We start from the raw sequence: 17,226 nt of genomic DNA on the forward strand, positions 1-17,226 counted from the left end.
CAATAATTTCATGTAATTTATGAATAAAAGTAATCTAATAATAATAATAGACCTAATAATAATAAGAATGTAACAGGCCTACATTAATTGGAAATGCTAAATCTTCTTAATATTGCCAATTTTTGATGCTTATCTCTGGCTATCATCGACACATGATACCATGCAAATCAGGACGGGGAGGTTATCACCCACAATGTGTGGCCGGGTGGAAATAGTTTTATGAATTAAAAAAAATAAAAAACTTGATTAACTTGAAAAAAGAAAAAAATCCCAACTTTCTCTCGTTTCTATATTCGTTCATAAATTATATTACTTTGTAAGTGTCATATTTGGCAGTTGGCATTAGTATATTACTAATAACAGCGGCATATGAGAAGTTTAATACCACAGAAAAAAGTAAAATAGCTTTTTCGAAGCTGCTGTATATAAAATATAAAAAAAAAATGATAGCTAAAGTTTAGGCGTTCATTACTTTCAATTTAATTTGTATACCTTATACCAACATTAGCATCACATTCTTATACATATTTTTAGTAGATGGCTGTTTATTCATTGACTTAGCAATGAAACCTGCATAATCTTTTTGGTGAACAGGTTCATAAGAGTCACTGAAATGATTCAAAATCTCCACCACTACTGGTTGAGGGCATTTTAGTTCCCTCTTCCAAATCCTTTCTTCTTTTATCTTTACATAAAAGTATCATAAAAGCCAAGAATGAAATAAAAACTTGTCTAATTTAGTCAGCAAAAGTTTTGGGTGGTCTTGCTACTGATACATGAGTTGCACTTTAATGTTTCATAAGGCAAAGCATCACCCGCAGCACAGAACAAAGTAATTGGCTTGATGACTTAAAATGGGCTTATTTCCCCTCAAAGCTTTGGATCGCTTCTGAGTGATTAAATATTCAACACTCCATAATCCTGCACTTTGGAGAACAAAAAAAAGCAAGACATTGATCAAACAGGCAAAGAACGCAGCTAGTCGAATATGCTAATCAAACCGCGAACATTGATGTCACATTTTACTTTGCCTGTCTACCTCCGGTAAACATCTCAGTGGGAAACTTTAGGTCTTACAACAAGACTTGTGTTTGGTTAAGTCTACCATTTTTTAGTAAACAGATGTTCTACATACAGCAGGAACATCTACTAAACATCTGGAGGAAAAAATGATGCTAACAGAGCAGAAATAGAGTGCAACAGTGACCGCAGCAGCCTTGGATTACCAAAGCATATTTCCTATTAATTTTCCACATAAAAAATCAATTAATTCATTCATTAAAAATGAATGTGTGCTGAATCATGGCCAAAAAGCCATTCAAAGCCAAAAATTATTTGAAAATTAGAAAAAAAAGACAAATTAACATCTTTTCATAATCCCGTAAAGCAGTGGGAATGAATAAAATCAGCCTGTTTTTTGTGTCTTTCCAATACAAGTACTTATTTACATATTAAGTGGTCAAGGTTAAGTTTGTCTTCAAAGGTTTATATATGAAAAGTGCTAAAAGTCACCAAAGGGATTTGCACTATTTTGGTCGACATGGCTGAAATACTCACTGTTGGTCTCCATGCTCTCACAAAGCTCGGTCTTCACTTCCCCGTTGGGCCGGTCGCTTCCCTTCTGTATAATTTTTCCTGACATGGTGGCGGCAGTGACGATTGCTTTGAAGCTGCGCTTGCGTTTGGGCACGTTCTGCTCCGGGTGGAAGATGATGATGTAGACTTTGGGCATGTAGAGCATCCCCAGAGACACAGACGCGCTGAGGCTGAGAGAGATGGTGAGGGTGGTGGTCTGGATGTACATCTGGAAACAAAACACATCAGACGGGAACAGAGAGAGAGGGAAAGTCAAAGTAAGTCAGAGAAGAACCACATCTCTATGCAGTTCCTTCTTCAGAGTTTGAAATCTCTCTAGCCATAATAATCTACTGTTTTAAACAGTTTCTGGATCTTTTTACACAATTTTAAAACCTTCAGAACTGTAACAGCAGCTCGGCCTAGCTAATGAATAAGTTAAGCCATCACACACACAGAGACCAACAACATTTGATGTTCAAAAAAAAAAAAAATGTAGCACAGAATCAATTTTGACTCAAAAAATGCTAGTAAATTTAACAAATAATTACAAAGAAATGGCAAGTAACATTTAAGTATGACATTTTGAAAAACTTTTAACTTTGAAAAATCATTTTTACAGTACGTGTGTATTTGCTATTCACAGGCATCTTGAGATTGAAAAGGTTTCACAGAAACCCTGAGACCTCCACACACACACACACACACCAAGACTTCTTAGATGCTAGAAGCATAATTAGCGGCTGATAAGAACACATGCTCACACTCAGAGACAGATTTACAACTTTCCTTAATTAGAATTTAAAAATGAAAGCTCTTACTCAATTAACAGACATGAGCACACACCACACACTCTGTCCTGTGAACACACACACAGGCAAACAGAAGAAGAACCGTCAAAGGCTAAGCACTCATGTGTATCTTTGTCTCCAGCAGGGGGTAAAAATCACAGCGAACGACTGCTAGCAGATGGCGAGACACGCTTGAGTCCAAACGCACAGTGAAACCAGAGACAGATAATAGCAAGTGTGCTAATGTGGAAGTGTAATGAAAAGAATCGGTCAGAGAGCGGCTCCAGCCACCCGCTGATCCGTAACGGGACTGGACTGGATGCATTGGTGGGTGTACTAACGTGTTCAGAGCGGAGATCAATGCGGTTCTAAAGACAATCCACTGGGGTATATGCTTAGTGACATTTACAGAGCGAACAGAAACAGGCTGGAGGAGCGAGATCCTAAAATATGAGCTGCCAAGCGGGAAGCAGACATGCTAAGTGTTCAGTCCACACTAGATAAGGCCACTGTGTTTTTGATCAAATAAATATATCCTTGATGAGCATAAAAGTCACATTTCACCCCCCCCCAAATAAAATAAAATAAATGATAATAATCAAAAAATAAATAACATTTTGGATAAACATATATCATCACTCTTTTTTTTTTTTTGTTAACAAATTTTATTACATTTTCTTCCTGAAACAGCAGTAACAAACTAAAAACAAGTGTGCAAATTCAGAACCCACAATAAAATTATTTTTCACATGGATTCCAGAAAAGATGACACAACATCAACCACTGAATGACACAAACTTACAGTTTCCATACTAGATCCATGCACTCGAGAAGTGTTCCATCGAGACAATGTCCAACAAACACACAGTCCAGGTTCATCCGTCCATTGTATGAGGAGGACTCCAACGGTTGACTAGCAATTTTTTGCTGCTGTGAGAGCAGCTAAGAGTAAAGATCTTTGTTGGACGGACAAGGTGAAGTCCCAAAAGTCATTCATGAAAAAATGGCGCGGAGTCAAACATATCTCAGTACCCAACAAATATAACAGGTCCTGTGAGAGCTGAGACCAAAAAGGTGAGAGAGAGGGGCACTCCCAAAAAAAAAAAAACAATGCGAAAACGTGCCTAAAGATCCTTGCGAACAGAGATTACACTTAAGAGAAGATGACAGATTCATATTCAGAAAAAAATTAAATAATAATTTGAGAGTGTGATTCCTTTGGTCCATATCTATCTAGGATATGCGACATTACAGAATTTGTATCTGCACCCAATACAATTTCAAAATCTGAAAACTTGAGTACAAGGGGCATAAACTGTAAGAAATACAATATTCCTATTCTCCACTATTGTTTTTATATGTGTTATTCTCTGTATTCTCTGTCTGTATCACAACCTTTCTCTAAAATAGTAATATTTAAAGTCTTCCGCACCAATATTAGGATACCCTTGGTTTTAGTATCTGAAGATGAGTGAGATACCACTTCATAAAACGTATTATTACACCTGTGTATATCCACCTCTTTCAAAGGGGATTCTTGAACTAAAACTATATCAATATTTCTTCTTTGCAAAAGATCCAGAAAACCTGTACGTTTGCGAGGACCATTTAGGCCTATTATAACTCAGAATATCAAGGTCAGTCATAGGTATCGAACATAATTACTGCATAATAAGACAAAATACAAGTTTGAGAATAAAACCAGTTAAGTCTACCATTAAACCACCCCCCACCCTTCCCATCACTATTCAAAAAATATATAAATACATTCCCATGAACTATGGCAGATCAAACCAAAAACAAACCTTGATCTGCCAGTACCCCTTAATATGGTCCATAGCGTCAACAAAAACCTGCACATTACTGTAGCACCAACAGTTGGCCCCATAGTCACATATTGACTAGGTAGTATCTCTATTTAAAAAAAATATATATAATAAAATAAATACATATATAAATAGAAAAAGGGAGAGAGAGAGGAGGAATACAACTAGAAACATAAATTAAATAACATCATAATCAGTAAGTGATACTGTATGCACAATGAAAGCTTCTAGTAACTATGAATTAAGAAGTGAACATTAAAGTGAACAATGAAAGAGACAGTCACCCAACCATTTCTCCGATTAGACAACAAATGTCCAGCTGAAGCTCACTAAGAGTTGGTGGATGAATGGGATCTTAGAAAAACTCTTGCTTCTTCTGGGGAGTGTAGCATTTTAGGTTCACCTTGATTGAGAATGACCTTCAGCGTTGCAGGATAAAGAAGAAAATTCTGGATGCCAGCTTCTCTCATTTCCTTCCTAATTGGCGCAAATGTACTACTTCTTTTTGCCCTGATTGGAGAAAAATCTGGAAAGAAAGACAGCATTGCTCCGTCGGATGTTTTCACCGGGGCATGAAGTCTGGTGGCCCACAGAATGAGCTCCCTGTCTGTGTACCGCAGCAGTTTAAAGATGAAAACCCGTGGTTTAGCGTGATCTGAGGAGAGCCTTGTGTACACGCGATGCGCTCGCTCCACTTCAATCTCTTTGCCCGCCAGAGACGGGAGCCACGTCGGTAGCGATCTTTTCAAAAAGCCCATAGGGGTCGTCCTTTTCGGAACCTTCAGACAATCCAACCAGATGCAGATTGCTGCGCCTATTGCGATCCTGTAAGTCCACAACCTGTTGCTCGAGCGCGGCAACGCGCTTATCGTGATCTGCGATAACTTTCTTTTGTTCTCTCATCTCCCCTGTAAGAAAATCCAGTTTAGAGCATAGCGACTGAACAACTGACGTGAGAAGTGAACTCGTTCAGCCGTCAACTCGGTTCTTAGAATGTCCTCAAAGTGTTTAACAGTGTTCGCCATCTTGTCCATCATATCGCTCGCGGCCGGTAACTTGGATTTCTTCTTAATCGGAGAAGCCGATGGAAACAATTCCTGCTGTTTCCGATTGTATGCCATCAGTGAAAGTATTATTAATGAATAACGCTTAAAATAAAATGAAAAAAAAGCAAAAAGGGCCAAACGTACGGAGCTCTACTCAAGTGCGACTAGGTTCATGAGCACGTCACGTGACTCTCCAACATATATAATTTCAAATTTTCTTTAAAGCTAAGTAAATGTGCTTATCATCCTGACACACACACAGAGAGAGAGAGAGAGAGAGAGAGAGAGAACAACTCAAACACTGGATCGGTTTATATGGTCAGAAATTGCAGGTAATCACCTGAGACTGGCTCTGCGGATATCGATCCAAAGCGGTCTGACACAGATTGGAGATTTTCCACTAAAAGCTACATATAAGCTCAGCGTTAATTTGCTTCTAGATCAAAGAAATCACTTCAGACTAACAACCTCTCCGTTAATACCATTCTGAGGAAACACTGCTCATTATATATAAATCACCAAACTTCTGAGTTCTCACCAACTTCAGCTTTTCTGGGAACAGCTCTAGAATACATGACTGATGCTATTTGCCATCATCTTCCACTCCGTGGGAATATAAAGTATCGATCTGTGTGATTGTGCTGTATTATGACCAGGGGCTCTGGCAGAAACGCCACATATCAGTGGCTTATGCTGTTAGAACTTAATACTCCCAAAAACCCTCAGGATCTAGTCAGAACTTTAAAAACACATAGTCAATGAACCAGAGAGACTTTAAAGCACAATAGAAGTTGTATTTCTTATCTTCTTTTTTTATTTTATTTGAAAATTTTTTTTGTCATTTTTTCTTTTCTTTTTTTTATATCTATATAGTTTTCAGTAATTTCCATTTCTGTTTTAGTTTATTTTAGCATATCAGAAACTAAATTCTGCCTTGTAAATTATACATTTTAGTACAGTACTTCTATTTAAAGTAAGAAAAAAAATATGGTTTTAATCTTAGTTTAGTTGCAGCTGATTATAACAGAAACTATAGGGGTTATAGTCAGCTGCAACTAAACTAAGATTAAAACCATATTTTTTTTCTTACTTTAAATAGAAGTACTGTACTAAAATGTATAATTTACAAGGCAAAATTTAGTTTCTGATTTCTTAAAAATATATGTTTTAAATTAAACAATAGATGTAGTGTTCAAAATGAACTTTTTAAATAGTTTATTTATTGAAATTTTTGATCATGTTTTCAAAATGGCCAGGCCGAGTGCCAAGGCCAAAGCCACGGAGGCCATCAAGCCATGGAACCCTGAACTGCCTGCTCCGCCATGGCACCCTGAACCGGTACTGCCCTGGAAGTTAAGCGGCGCAAGGACGCGCCTTCCTGGAGGGGCAGGTAATGTCAGAATGGTATTCTGGTTTTGTTGTGTGTTTCTGTCCCCATGTGCTCCCCGTGACCCAGTTTCTCCCTTGTTTGTGTTCATTTGATTCAGGTACGTCTTGTCTATTACACTCATTTAGTTTAGTTTTTAAAGTGTTGCCTGTTCTAGGATTCCTTTGTCCGGTGTTAAATGTCAGTACTACGTGCTACGTGTGTGTCTCCTGCCTACCCTGTGTTACCCCTGGTTTGGATGAATAAAGACTGTTCTTCGTTACTCTCCTTCATCTCCGTGTTCCTCGACTCCCCACAGAAGCACCGTGACACATGACTGTTTCTGACCTTTTCTGTTCTGTACCTTTAAGAAAAACTCAAACGTATGTGTGTTAACTCCTGGGCAGGAGGTTTAGAGCTCTAAAAGTTACAGTAAAATAAATCAAACTCTTTCAATCAATGTACATTTTATTCCATTTGATGATATGACCCCCTTAAGCTCTAAAGGTTAGAATAATAATGGAAAATCTCTGCAAAATAGAGGTGAAATCAAATCTCAAAAGGTTTTTTCCAGTGGGTTTAGTAGAATCAGCCATATATAAGCCAGAGGAATAATTAAAACAAAAACCACACCAGGACTTGAGTTTCTGAAGTACTGCAGTGCATATAAGCGCATATGACTGAATGAATGAACACCGTCACGCTGAGCATTTCATCACATGTCGATTACACAGAAATTCCTCAGGAACTCTTGAGGTCTGAAGTTAAACGGAGGATTGTAGCATATAGAGCTGTATTTAAAGTCTAAATTACACGTCTCCTTGATGCATTTCAAAAACAGAGCTAAATAAAATGGTGTAAATTCAATTAACCTGCAAGTATCCTCAAGTATCCACAGTTCCCTCCAAAAGTATTGGAACAGTACAGACTAAATTGCTCTGTTGGCTGTGGAGTCAAGACATTTAGCATTTGCATAGTTTGTATTTTTTATCTTTTATTTTTTTAGTTTGTATAGGGTAAATACTTATATATAGTATACTTATAGTTAAAATCTGTCAGTAGGTTAGTTGTGTATAGGTTTATAGTGTTTTTTACTTCATTGTTGTATGTCTGTATTTATGTAGCACCGTGGTCCTGCGAGGCACGACATTTCGTTCCACTGTATGTCCCCACATGTAGCGGAATGACAATAAAGCTCAACTTGAACTTACAAATATGATTAAAAGATGAATATGAGACAAAACTACAGAATGTCACATAAGAAGTTCAGCACTTTTAGAGTTTCATCCCTCTATCTGATGTGAGCATAAGTATTAGAACAGTTGCCTCACAGGTCTTTCTAAGTGTCCTGTTGCATTAATTCTTCAGATATTATAAGCAGGGAATGTGCCGTATCTGTATTCTGAACCTTGCATTCGATGATGACACACACAAACCAGGATGAAGACGAGGGAGCTGACTTTGAGAGAAAAGCAGGCAATTTGGATGCAAAAAGAAAAGAGGAAGTCAGTTAGAGGTCTAGCAAAAACAATGGGCATGGAGAAATCAAGAGTTTGGAAACCACCAGCGACACCAGCAACCAACAACGACCTGATCGGCTGAGAAAACAATAGTAGTTGATGACAGACAAATCATAAAAGCTGTGAAAATAAACCCTAAAAGACATGTCTGTAAAATCACCTGGAACTGTGTTTATGGACCGATGAGACAAACATGAACCTTTATCTAAGTGATGAGAAAGCAAAAATGTGGAGAAAAACAGGGAATGATCCCAAGCATACAGCCTCATCTGTAAAGCATGGTGGAGGTGGTGTCATGGCATGGGCATGCATGGCTGTCTCTGGAACAGGCCCTCTCAACTTTACTGATGACTTAATGTATGATGACAGTAGCAGAATGAATTTGGAAGGGTACAAAACCATCTTGCCTACCAATATTCAAGAAAATGCCACCAGATTCATTGGGAAGTGCTTCATATTGCATCAGGACAATGACCCAAAACACCCTGCCAGTTCAGTCAAGGAATTTATAAGGGCAAAGAAATGGAAAGTCTTAGATTGCCCAAGTCAATCTCCAGATTTAAATCTGATTGAACATGAATTTCACCAGCTGAAGAGGAGAGTAAAGGCAAACAAGCAACAATTGGAATTGGCTGCATTAAAGGCTGGGAAAATTGAGAGCAAGAGTCTGGTGATGTCTATGGGTCACAGACTCACTGCTGGGATTGTGCGCAAGGGATCTGCAACTAAATAATAGCTTTTAATCTTTTATATCTGCCTTATGTTCAACTGTCCCAATACTTAACACAATTACACTTTAAAATAGTGTTTTTTTTTGTTTAGTTTTTTGGGGAGTGGGAGTTATTTTTTGTGATTATATATACATGCTCTACACACACACGCAGGTGTATTTCATATATTCATATACACACATATACTGTAGATATTACTTGTATAATATATTATAATTTGCCACTGGCATCCATCCATGTTCACCAAATTTGCAACAAAATATGCAAAAATAAAGATTTTTATTTATTTTTATATTAGAGATTTTTAAAAAATGCGCATGCCTCATGTACGTCCAAAATCCAAGGATTTCAATGTGAAACAGGCTATGAAATGAGTCAAATAATAATAAAAGTATATAAACAAAGGTTACACTTTTATTTAAAGGATTTCATGTTTCTATATATATTTAATATTTATAAACAACATGTACATACTACAGGGTTTGGGTTTGGTTTAGGGTTGATTACATGATTACTACAGTACATTATTATAGTACAGTACGCTACAGTTATTACTACAGTATGTACATGTAATGTGTAAGAAGGACACTGTACAATTATTATACTTTGATTAAAGATTAGGAAGATAAAAATGCCTTTTTCTCTGATTTACACTTACATTCATTCATCAATAACATGAACATGAATGTGTATTGAAAACGTTAAATTTTCTTAAAAATGACATCAAGATAGGCATCTCTCTAGCTTTTGAATCAGAGCTTGTGTTTTACGGTTATTGGTGAAAAGGTCTTATTGCCTTATTGCTGATCTGTTTCCTTTCCGCCCACCCAAATAGAAAAAACGGATCGCAATAAAATCTGAATTACTGTTGCTGCATGATCCGATAGCGAACCACACGCACACACAAAGCTCACGTTTTGCTCTGTCACCTGAAACGAACTGCACGGTGTCAGTCATTCCTCTGCCTGCCAATTCCCCTGGTGTTTCATGAAGCCTCTCAATGCCCCCGTGTCACTCTTAATTAGTTTTGAAGAATCCTCGTTCAGAAGCAGCCAGCAGACTATCAGCCTGGACTTCTAATAGTTCTCCATTTCCAAAGCCTGCGGCTCACAGAACTCATTTGAACAGGTTTGTAAAGGCTATTTCTCAGGTGACGGCACATGTTATTTTCTGGGCCAGAGAGCACAACCACATGTGAACGTGTTGGAGGGTGGGCAAACGGGGAGTTTGGGATAGGAAATGTAAAGTTACAGATACAGAACAGTATTCCTCACTTTCTGCCCAAAATTATATTTCACTCAAGAGGAAACATCCCATGCAACCTACCTGAGTGTAATGCAACTTATACTAAAAATTAACCATAAAAAAATAAATTGAAAAACGATAAAAAAAAACGAATAAAAATGAATAAAAACTATATACACAAAATAAAATGTCAAAACACTAATACTAAAACTTTAACTAAAATTAAAGTGAAAACAGAAAATATAAAATCTAATCCTAAATATGAACAAAAACCATAATAACATTTTAAAAATAAACATTTTACGGTACTGAAAAAAGTGCAGGTGAGCGTAGAATATCTGTGCATGTGCAATTGTGTATGTATTTCCCTCTCGTCCGCCAGAAGAGTCTTATGCAGCGGAGAGAATGAGAAATAAGGCATATGTGAGATACCTTTAGAATGATATCCCAAGACATTCAGTTGTTTCTTTTAACTTTATCTCTATGTCCATTCTTTAACCGTAAGATCAATCTTTCAGTCTATGCTGCTTTTGGGCAATGCGTGAATATTAAAGGGATAGTTCTCACAAAAATTTTAATTCTGTCATTAATTACTCACCCTCATGTCGTTCCAAACCCGCAAGACCTGAAAACACGGCGTGATAACGTTGAACACAAGGCATGTGTTCAACATCATCACGCTGGATCTGGATCAGCGCTTGCGCCACCACGCGTTTGCGTCATATGGACTACTTTGTCAGTCATCTTGGTACTTTTCGGGGCCTTGATCATGTAAGGACCCTTGCTGTCTATGGGAGGGTCTGAGATCTCTCAGATTCCATCAAAAATCAACAATCTTAATTTGTGTTCCGAAGATGAACGACATGAGGGTGAGTAATTAATGACAGAATTTTCATTTTTGGGTGAACTAACCCTAAACATATTAGTAGCACGCCTTCCATCCAGTAAGCAATACACTTTGTGCTTTGTTACTTCTGACAAGAAACAAAGTATCAGCTTTTGAATTTTGTTCATTTTTGTCACGAAACCCAAACAGTAAATGCCGTTTTGGCACGAAATTTACAAGAATTTTCATCAGAGGTTATGTTGAAGGATGCAGTGCATCTTACTGTATTTCATATTTATACATATGTAATACCTCTTACAATACATATATGTATCTCATGTTATCTCAAACTAGTGTTTCAGTCACGTCTTACATTTACCTCAGGAAAGTTGTCCAACATAGTTTGTTAATTAGCTAGAGAAAAAAAAATAGAGAGGAGCCTATTTACTTAACCTGTTAATTATTTATTAATGTCACAATCCATTACGTTTTTTATGGAAAGACCCTTTTAAATAGGTCATTCAGCATTTTTATTTGAGTGTGAATATTATAGGCTATAGATAATAAGTTAGAAGTTAAATACAGTAAGTACAAAATTAGTTTATTAAGTTTGGGGTATTATATTCATAATTGTAAGTATAATATTATATTAATGAACCAAATGAGAGGGCTCCCTGTATAGGCTAGTTTACTGCATTATTTTATTTGTTTTCCTCCATTTTTTTTTCCACTGAGAGATTTTTTTTTACCTGAAATTTATAAAAAATAATAAATATATTATAATATTTTGCTGAAAAATATTTATAAATTAATATCAAATCACCCTGTGTGATAACATGTACTGTGAAATTGTGTTGTTTTCTGAGAGGTTATCATACCGTGAAAATCCCATATTGTTAAAACCGTAGTGCATTAAATCTGCATAACTGATAAACCCATGTATCTCAACGCAGTAGAACCTTTATTTTAACTGCACCTGTTCACATATGTGTAACAAATTCATGCTTTTTATTTGAAACACAAACATTGTGTGGCACAGCTGTCCGAGGGCAACCAAGTTAACTTTGTGTGAGCTGCTCACGGCATGCACAAAAATATTTTCTCTTTTTTTTTTTCAGCTGAATGTTTTCTTGGTAGCTGTAGTGGATTCATACTTTAACACCAGCATGAAAAAAAAAAAACAAACAAAAAAAACACCGGCACCTTGACAACTTCTGGTCACCATAAACAGGTGTGTGAGATTTCCGGCAGTCATTCATAAACTAAAACCACCAACTTTTTTCTTGCTCAGTTGTTATGTCACTAAAGTCAAACTAGAGACCAACTCTGGAAAACACAGCGCACAATTATATCAAATTTCAGAGAAAGGTCTGGCATGATGTGGAAATAATGTTCATAACAGATTTGCATCAGAGTGGAAAAGCTCTCTAAACTGTTTGTGAATCTTTGTCAGAAGAAGTTAACTTCACAGGAAAGTTCAACCACCACTTAAAACTTTTAAATCAACATGAAATTGCATTCATGACCCATTTAACATCTACTTGTTTTTTTTTTTTTTAGTGGAAGAGAATATTATGCAAGTAAAAATATCCATAAAAAATCAGCTATAGACTTTTATGTGACTATTATGTGAACGTTAATTGATGGACTGGAGTGGTGTGGTGTGGATAACTTGTGGATTATTGTGATGTTTTTATCAGCTGTTTGGACTCTCATTCTGACGGCACCCATTCACTGCAGAGGATCCGTTGGTGAGAAAGAGATGGAATGCTACATTTCTCCAAATATGATGAAGAAACAATCTCATCTACATCTTGGATGGCCTTGGGGTAAATATTTTAATTTGAACTATTCCTTTAACTGTGAACTGTTAGTCGAGTAACCAAACATTACAGTGACTCAATCTTCAGTGATTTAATGTCATCGAGTATCAATGCATCTTCAGTTAGTTGTAGACGGCAGCGGACACTCACTAGGGTTATGCACAGGCTCACAGTAGCGATAAGCAGCTGACACTCCTGTTCAGGTGTGTTATCAGAGTGATGGAAGTGAGGCTGACATCCATCTGTTCACCCAATCACACAGCATGAAGTTAAACGACAATAATCAAGCAGGATTAGCCACACATATGCCAGTGCCAGTGTGCTAACTACCTAACGCAACACACTCAACAGACGCTAAACCTAAATGCTGACCACTCAGGTAAAGGTCAGAGATATTGCTGTCGGTCTATGCACATTTACCCCGTGAAATATGAGAACATACTCTAAAGAAACAACTTGAACGTGTTATTCATTAAATCATAAGTGGTTGTCACAAAATGTGCGAAAGAGGAAATATGTGAAAACCCAACAGTGAATTTATTGGACTTTGATCACAAAATTCTCAACCCAAAGATTTAGAGATTAGATTAGAATGGGGAAAACACTTTTTAACAATTTAGTAGTTTTCTACATTAGTGTAAGACTGCGCCATGAACAAGCACAATGCAATAAAGCAGTAAAGTGACAAGTGATAACATCTTATATGTAAATGTATGTAAATTAATCCTAAAATCTCTGGCTCCTTACCAGATACAAGCATGGCAAGCAATGGGACATTTTGACAATTGTCTCTATTTCTGCAGTTATACTGAACACACACACACACACACACACACACATACTGTTAAAAGGCTATAAAATAAAAAATGTATCAGTTTTCACCAAAACATTAATCAAGCACAACTGTTTTCAACATTGATAATATGAAATGTTTCTTAAATCAGCATATTAGAATGGTTTCTGAAGACTGGTGTAATGATGCTGCAAATTCAGCTTTGAATCACAAAAATTATATATATATATATATATATATATATATATATATATATATATATATATATACTAAATTGGCAATACAAATATTTTCAAAAATATGAGGGCATGTCTGAATGTTCATGACTCTTCTGAGTGATACAATATCACTTCAGCGTCCTGATATTTATGACAGCTGTCGAACTGCTGAATGCTGTCAGACAAAGTTCTTTAACACAGACAGTGTCTTTAATGCTGTTATAGGCCTGACATCCTGCCATGATCAGAATCACTGCTGTAATGGCTCAATGGCTTAGTGTCATTTTTCCTGTTCAATAAACATTCATTTGGCTAATTGACCGCAATAAAAAAAATCTATGTGTTTTAATGTGTGATGTGGAAACTGTGTGTGTGTGTGTGTGATTGAGTGCGAATGAGAGAGTTCTATGGAAACTTTCACTTTAGCAATGATTTCCTGTGTGCTGCCAACACATTTCAGTTGCTGTTTTTAAACCTCGCTTCTTAAAGCTTCAGTTATTTCTGGATGCCTTTGACAGCTTTTCATGTGATTTGGTTGTGTTTTAAAGAGAAAACTATGGAAACCTGCGAATGATTCATAGATTCAAAAAATAAAATGTGTTTATAAACTTTTATCAAAATGGTATAACCTGCTATGCTGCTGTAACGACTTTCAGCTGACATCAACGTTATTAATATTTTTCAAACCCTGCAAACACCTGGTGCTAGTCGGGTATGCAACACACACTTTTCATGATCTAATAAATTAACTAAATTAACTAAAAGTTTCACTTGGAAATCAATCCAGAAATATTATTTGTACATAATATACAAACAGTGAAATATGTGTAATGAGTATTTGATAATGAGTAATAAATAATAAATAAATAAATGTAGCCTTCTTGTAAAGTGTTACCAATATATATGTTTTTATGCATTATAATATATATATATATATTGTGCATAACTACTTCCATATTGTACATCGCAAAAATGGCCACTGAGAGACATTTTAGAGGTGCACTGTAGAATATTTCTAGTGACTTGTTCCTCAGTGTGAGGCTGGGCTGTGAAAGAAAAAGCAAGCGAATGCAATAAAGAAACCATTCATACAAGCAGAGCCAATCGCTTTCCAAACTAATGTGTTGTTTGTATGACTGCAGCTGACCTCATCCTCGGCTTATTGTTTGCTGTTGTGACTCTACCTTGAGCTAAGCTTCTATTGCTCTTCTGGATGGTGTCTTCTCTTTGCTGCATTAGTTTTAGCACGTTAAGTCATGGCAGCAGAAGCGGTTTTTCCTTGCACACAGATTTCCCATGATTAATAGCACAGTGCGTGGCACACTAAGGACTTGGGCGGTCACTCTCTTGACCGGCAGGAATATCATCTACTGAGAAGCTGCCGGGGAGGATGAATTATGACCAGTGCCTTTTGTGGCAGGTTCGCCTTCATGTATGATGATATTAGCAGGGCAAATGTAACTAAAGCTTATCTAATCAGAGGTAATACGAATTCCACTCTGAACAGCATGATCCTACACAGAAGGAGAAACAGCATGATTGAGGTGTGTGTGTGTCCTGAACAGATAAGATATATTACAAAAAATAAGAAGCTACAGCCTTAGCTAGCATATTTCAAGGGTTCAAATAAGGTGGATTTTCTTTTTACAGCACTTCAAAAGAAGAATATTATTTCCTAGGTCACCGAAATGACAAATATGACATTAAATATGGACAATAGATAGTAAATTAAATAGTTTTATGAATAAAACTCCACCAAACACTTCGTCTTTGACTCACAGAAGCTTGAAGAGCAAAGGTGGCAGAACTAATTAAAAACAAAGCTGGCCTTTAAGGAATTAAAGACACTAAAGTGAAACAAAAACATTGAAATGTCACATAAAGATCCAGTTTAGGTACGGTGTCTGGGATAGAGTAATTGAATTTACTGCGCGGGAGGTGCAAGTTGCTTGTGTTATTTCAGGCAAAATTTTCCTTATGCAAACTTAAATCTTCCTAACGTCATTCATAACAGAAAAATAGTAGAATATTTCACGCTCCAGTGAGAATTTGCTTACACCCACGAGAGGATTACCATAGCAGAAGTGCGGTTACTAAGAACTTTGCCACGTTTCAGATAATGTTGTAATATTACTGTGCATATCAATGTATTTCACCCACTGATCCGCTTGAAATGTGTATTTTCACGCTGTGGCAGCATGCAGAGCCAACCTCAAACAAATCCTTTACAATTACAAAAAGCAGCACTGTATGGGGGGGGGGCATCTCCATGACTGTTAATAATGTAAATTTTGTTCTACAGAGACTCACTCACTTCAATTAATACAATAAACTTGACCTTGGAAAAATCTAAATAAGCAGGCATTACAATTATATGAGGAACACATGGGGTTCCCGAAAGGAGATCAGGTCACACAGTGAACGTAACAAAACCCAATAAAATGATCTGCCAGTGATTTATGCGAGGCCCGTAATTTGATTCCACAGATATGTGGAGTGATTATCTTAACCAGTCACCTTTGGAAGGCATTGATTTTTTCTGAAGAGCTGTGAGCACATTGCCCGCCGTTCATGCAGCACTTTATTGACTCTTTATGATTCTGCAGAGTCTCTGCATTGGAAATGTCAAAGTGCACGCATTGGTTTTTGGGGTGATACCATTCTCAAATGCAGGAGGGTAGATCATATCAGCCTTGATATCTTTATGCTAGTGTAAAATGGAGAGGTAATAGACGCTGCAATGAAAATCCACACAAATTGATTTTTGAAGCATTAGCCAAAGCACATTCTTGATAATAGAAGCATATTTTACAGGCGGTGGGATTTTATCTACTTCTACTGTGGTTCATTTTACAAATGCTGGAGCCGATACAACATTGAATCTTTTTAATGATATTAATTCAGGGCTAGCCATTTTTTCATTACAAACCAATTATGAAGTCCTTTCACTTGGTGTGGTTGCCAATCAGACAATAGTTCAATAAATACAGAGTTAAGGCCATGTTTTATTATTTGTGACAATGAGAACTGCTCATTCTTTTCAATAAGATGCCTTTTTTCTTATCAAATGATTCATGTCATTGCTTTCTTGAGTAATGTGATGGGTTGGGGGTCTGTGTTAACAGAACGCCATCTATCCCACGGCTCTAGTGTTAAATAAGAATATAAATAAGCTTGTTAGTGTAGGGAATAATTGGTATATCCATAATTGTCTCTCTTGGCTAGCGCAATGCGTAGCAGTCACAGTGAGAGGCTAATGTGACTAAAGAGCAATGTGGTAATGAGCTTTTATCGTGAACCAATGTGAAAGGAAATCAAACACTAGAGTTTTAGCATTCAAAAGACTACTGAACAACTTGTTTGCATAGATTTTATACTTCTAGGGCTTCAGAAACACATTTGCCTCTATTTTAAATAATTAATTCATCCACAGATTAATACTGTGTCATTGTTGTTACACGACCAT

The 17,226-nt window shown here is 36.7% G+C and overlaps 1 protein-coding gene across 2 annotated transcripts in view; it reads right to left on the minus strand.

Moving 5' to 3' along the window:
* The window catches only part of LOC306861319 (metabotropic glutamate receptor 8-like), a gene marked incomplete at both ends in the record, with an annotated part of 192,988 nt that overhangs the window by 318 nt on the left and 175,444 nt on the right, over positions 1–17,226 (minus strand). For both annotated transcript variants that reach the window (XM_079403522.1, XM_079403523.1), the window contains one exon: positions 1,558–1,804. In XM_079403522.1, the coding sequence (XP_079259648.1) occupies positions 1,558–1,804 (247 nt within the window). The remainder of the gene's footprint in view (positions 1–1,557; positions 1,805–17,226) is intronic.

Source organism: Barbus barbus (genome assembly GCF_936440315.1).
Source record: "Barbus barbus genome assembly, chromosome: 42".
In the NCBI taxonomy this organism is placed as follows: Eukaryota; Metazoa; Chordata; class Actinopteri; order Cypriniformes; family Cyprinidae; genus Barbus; species Barbus barbus.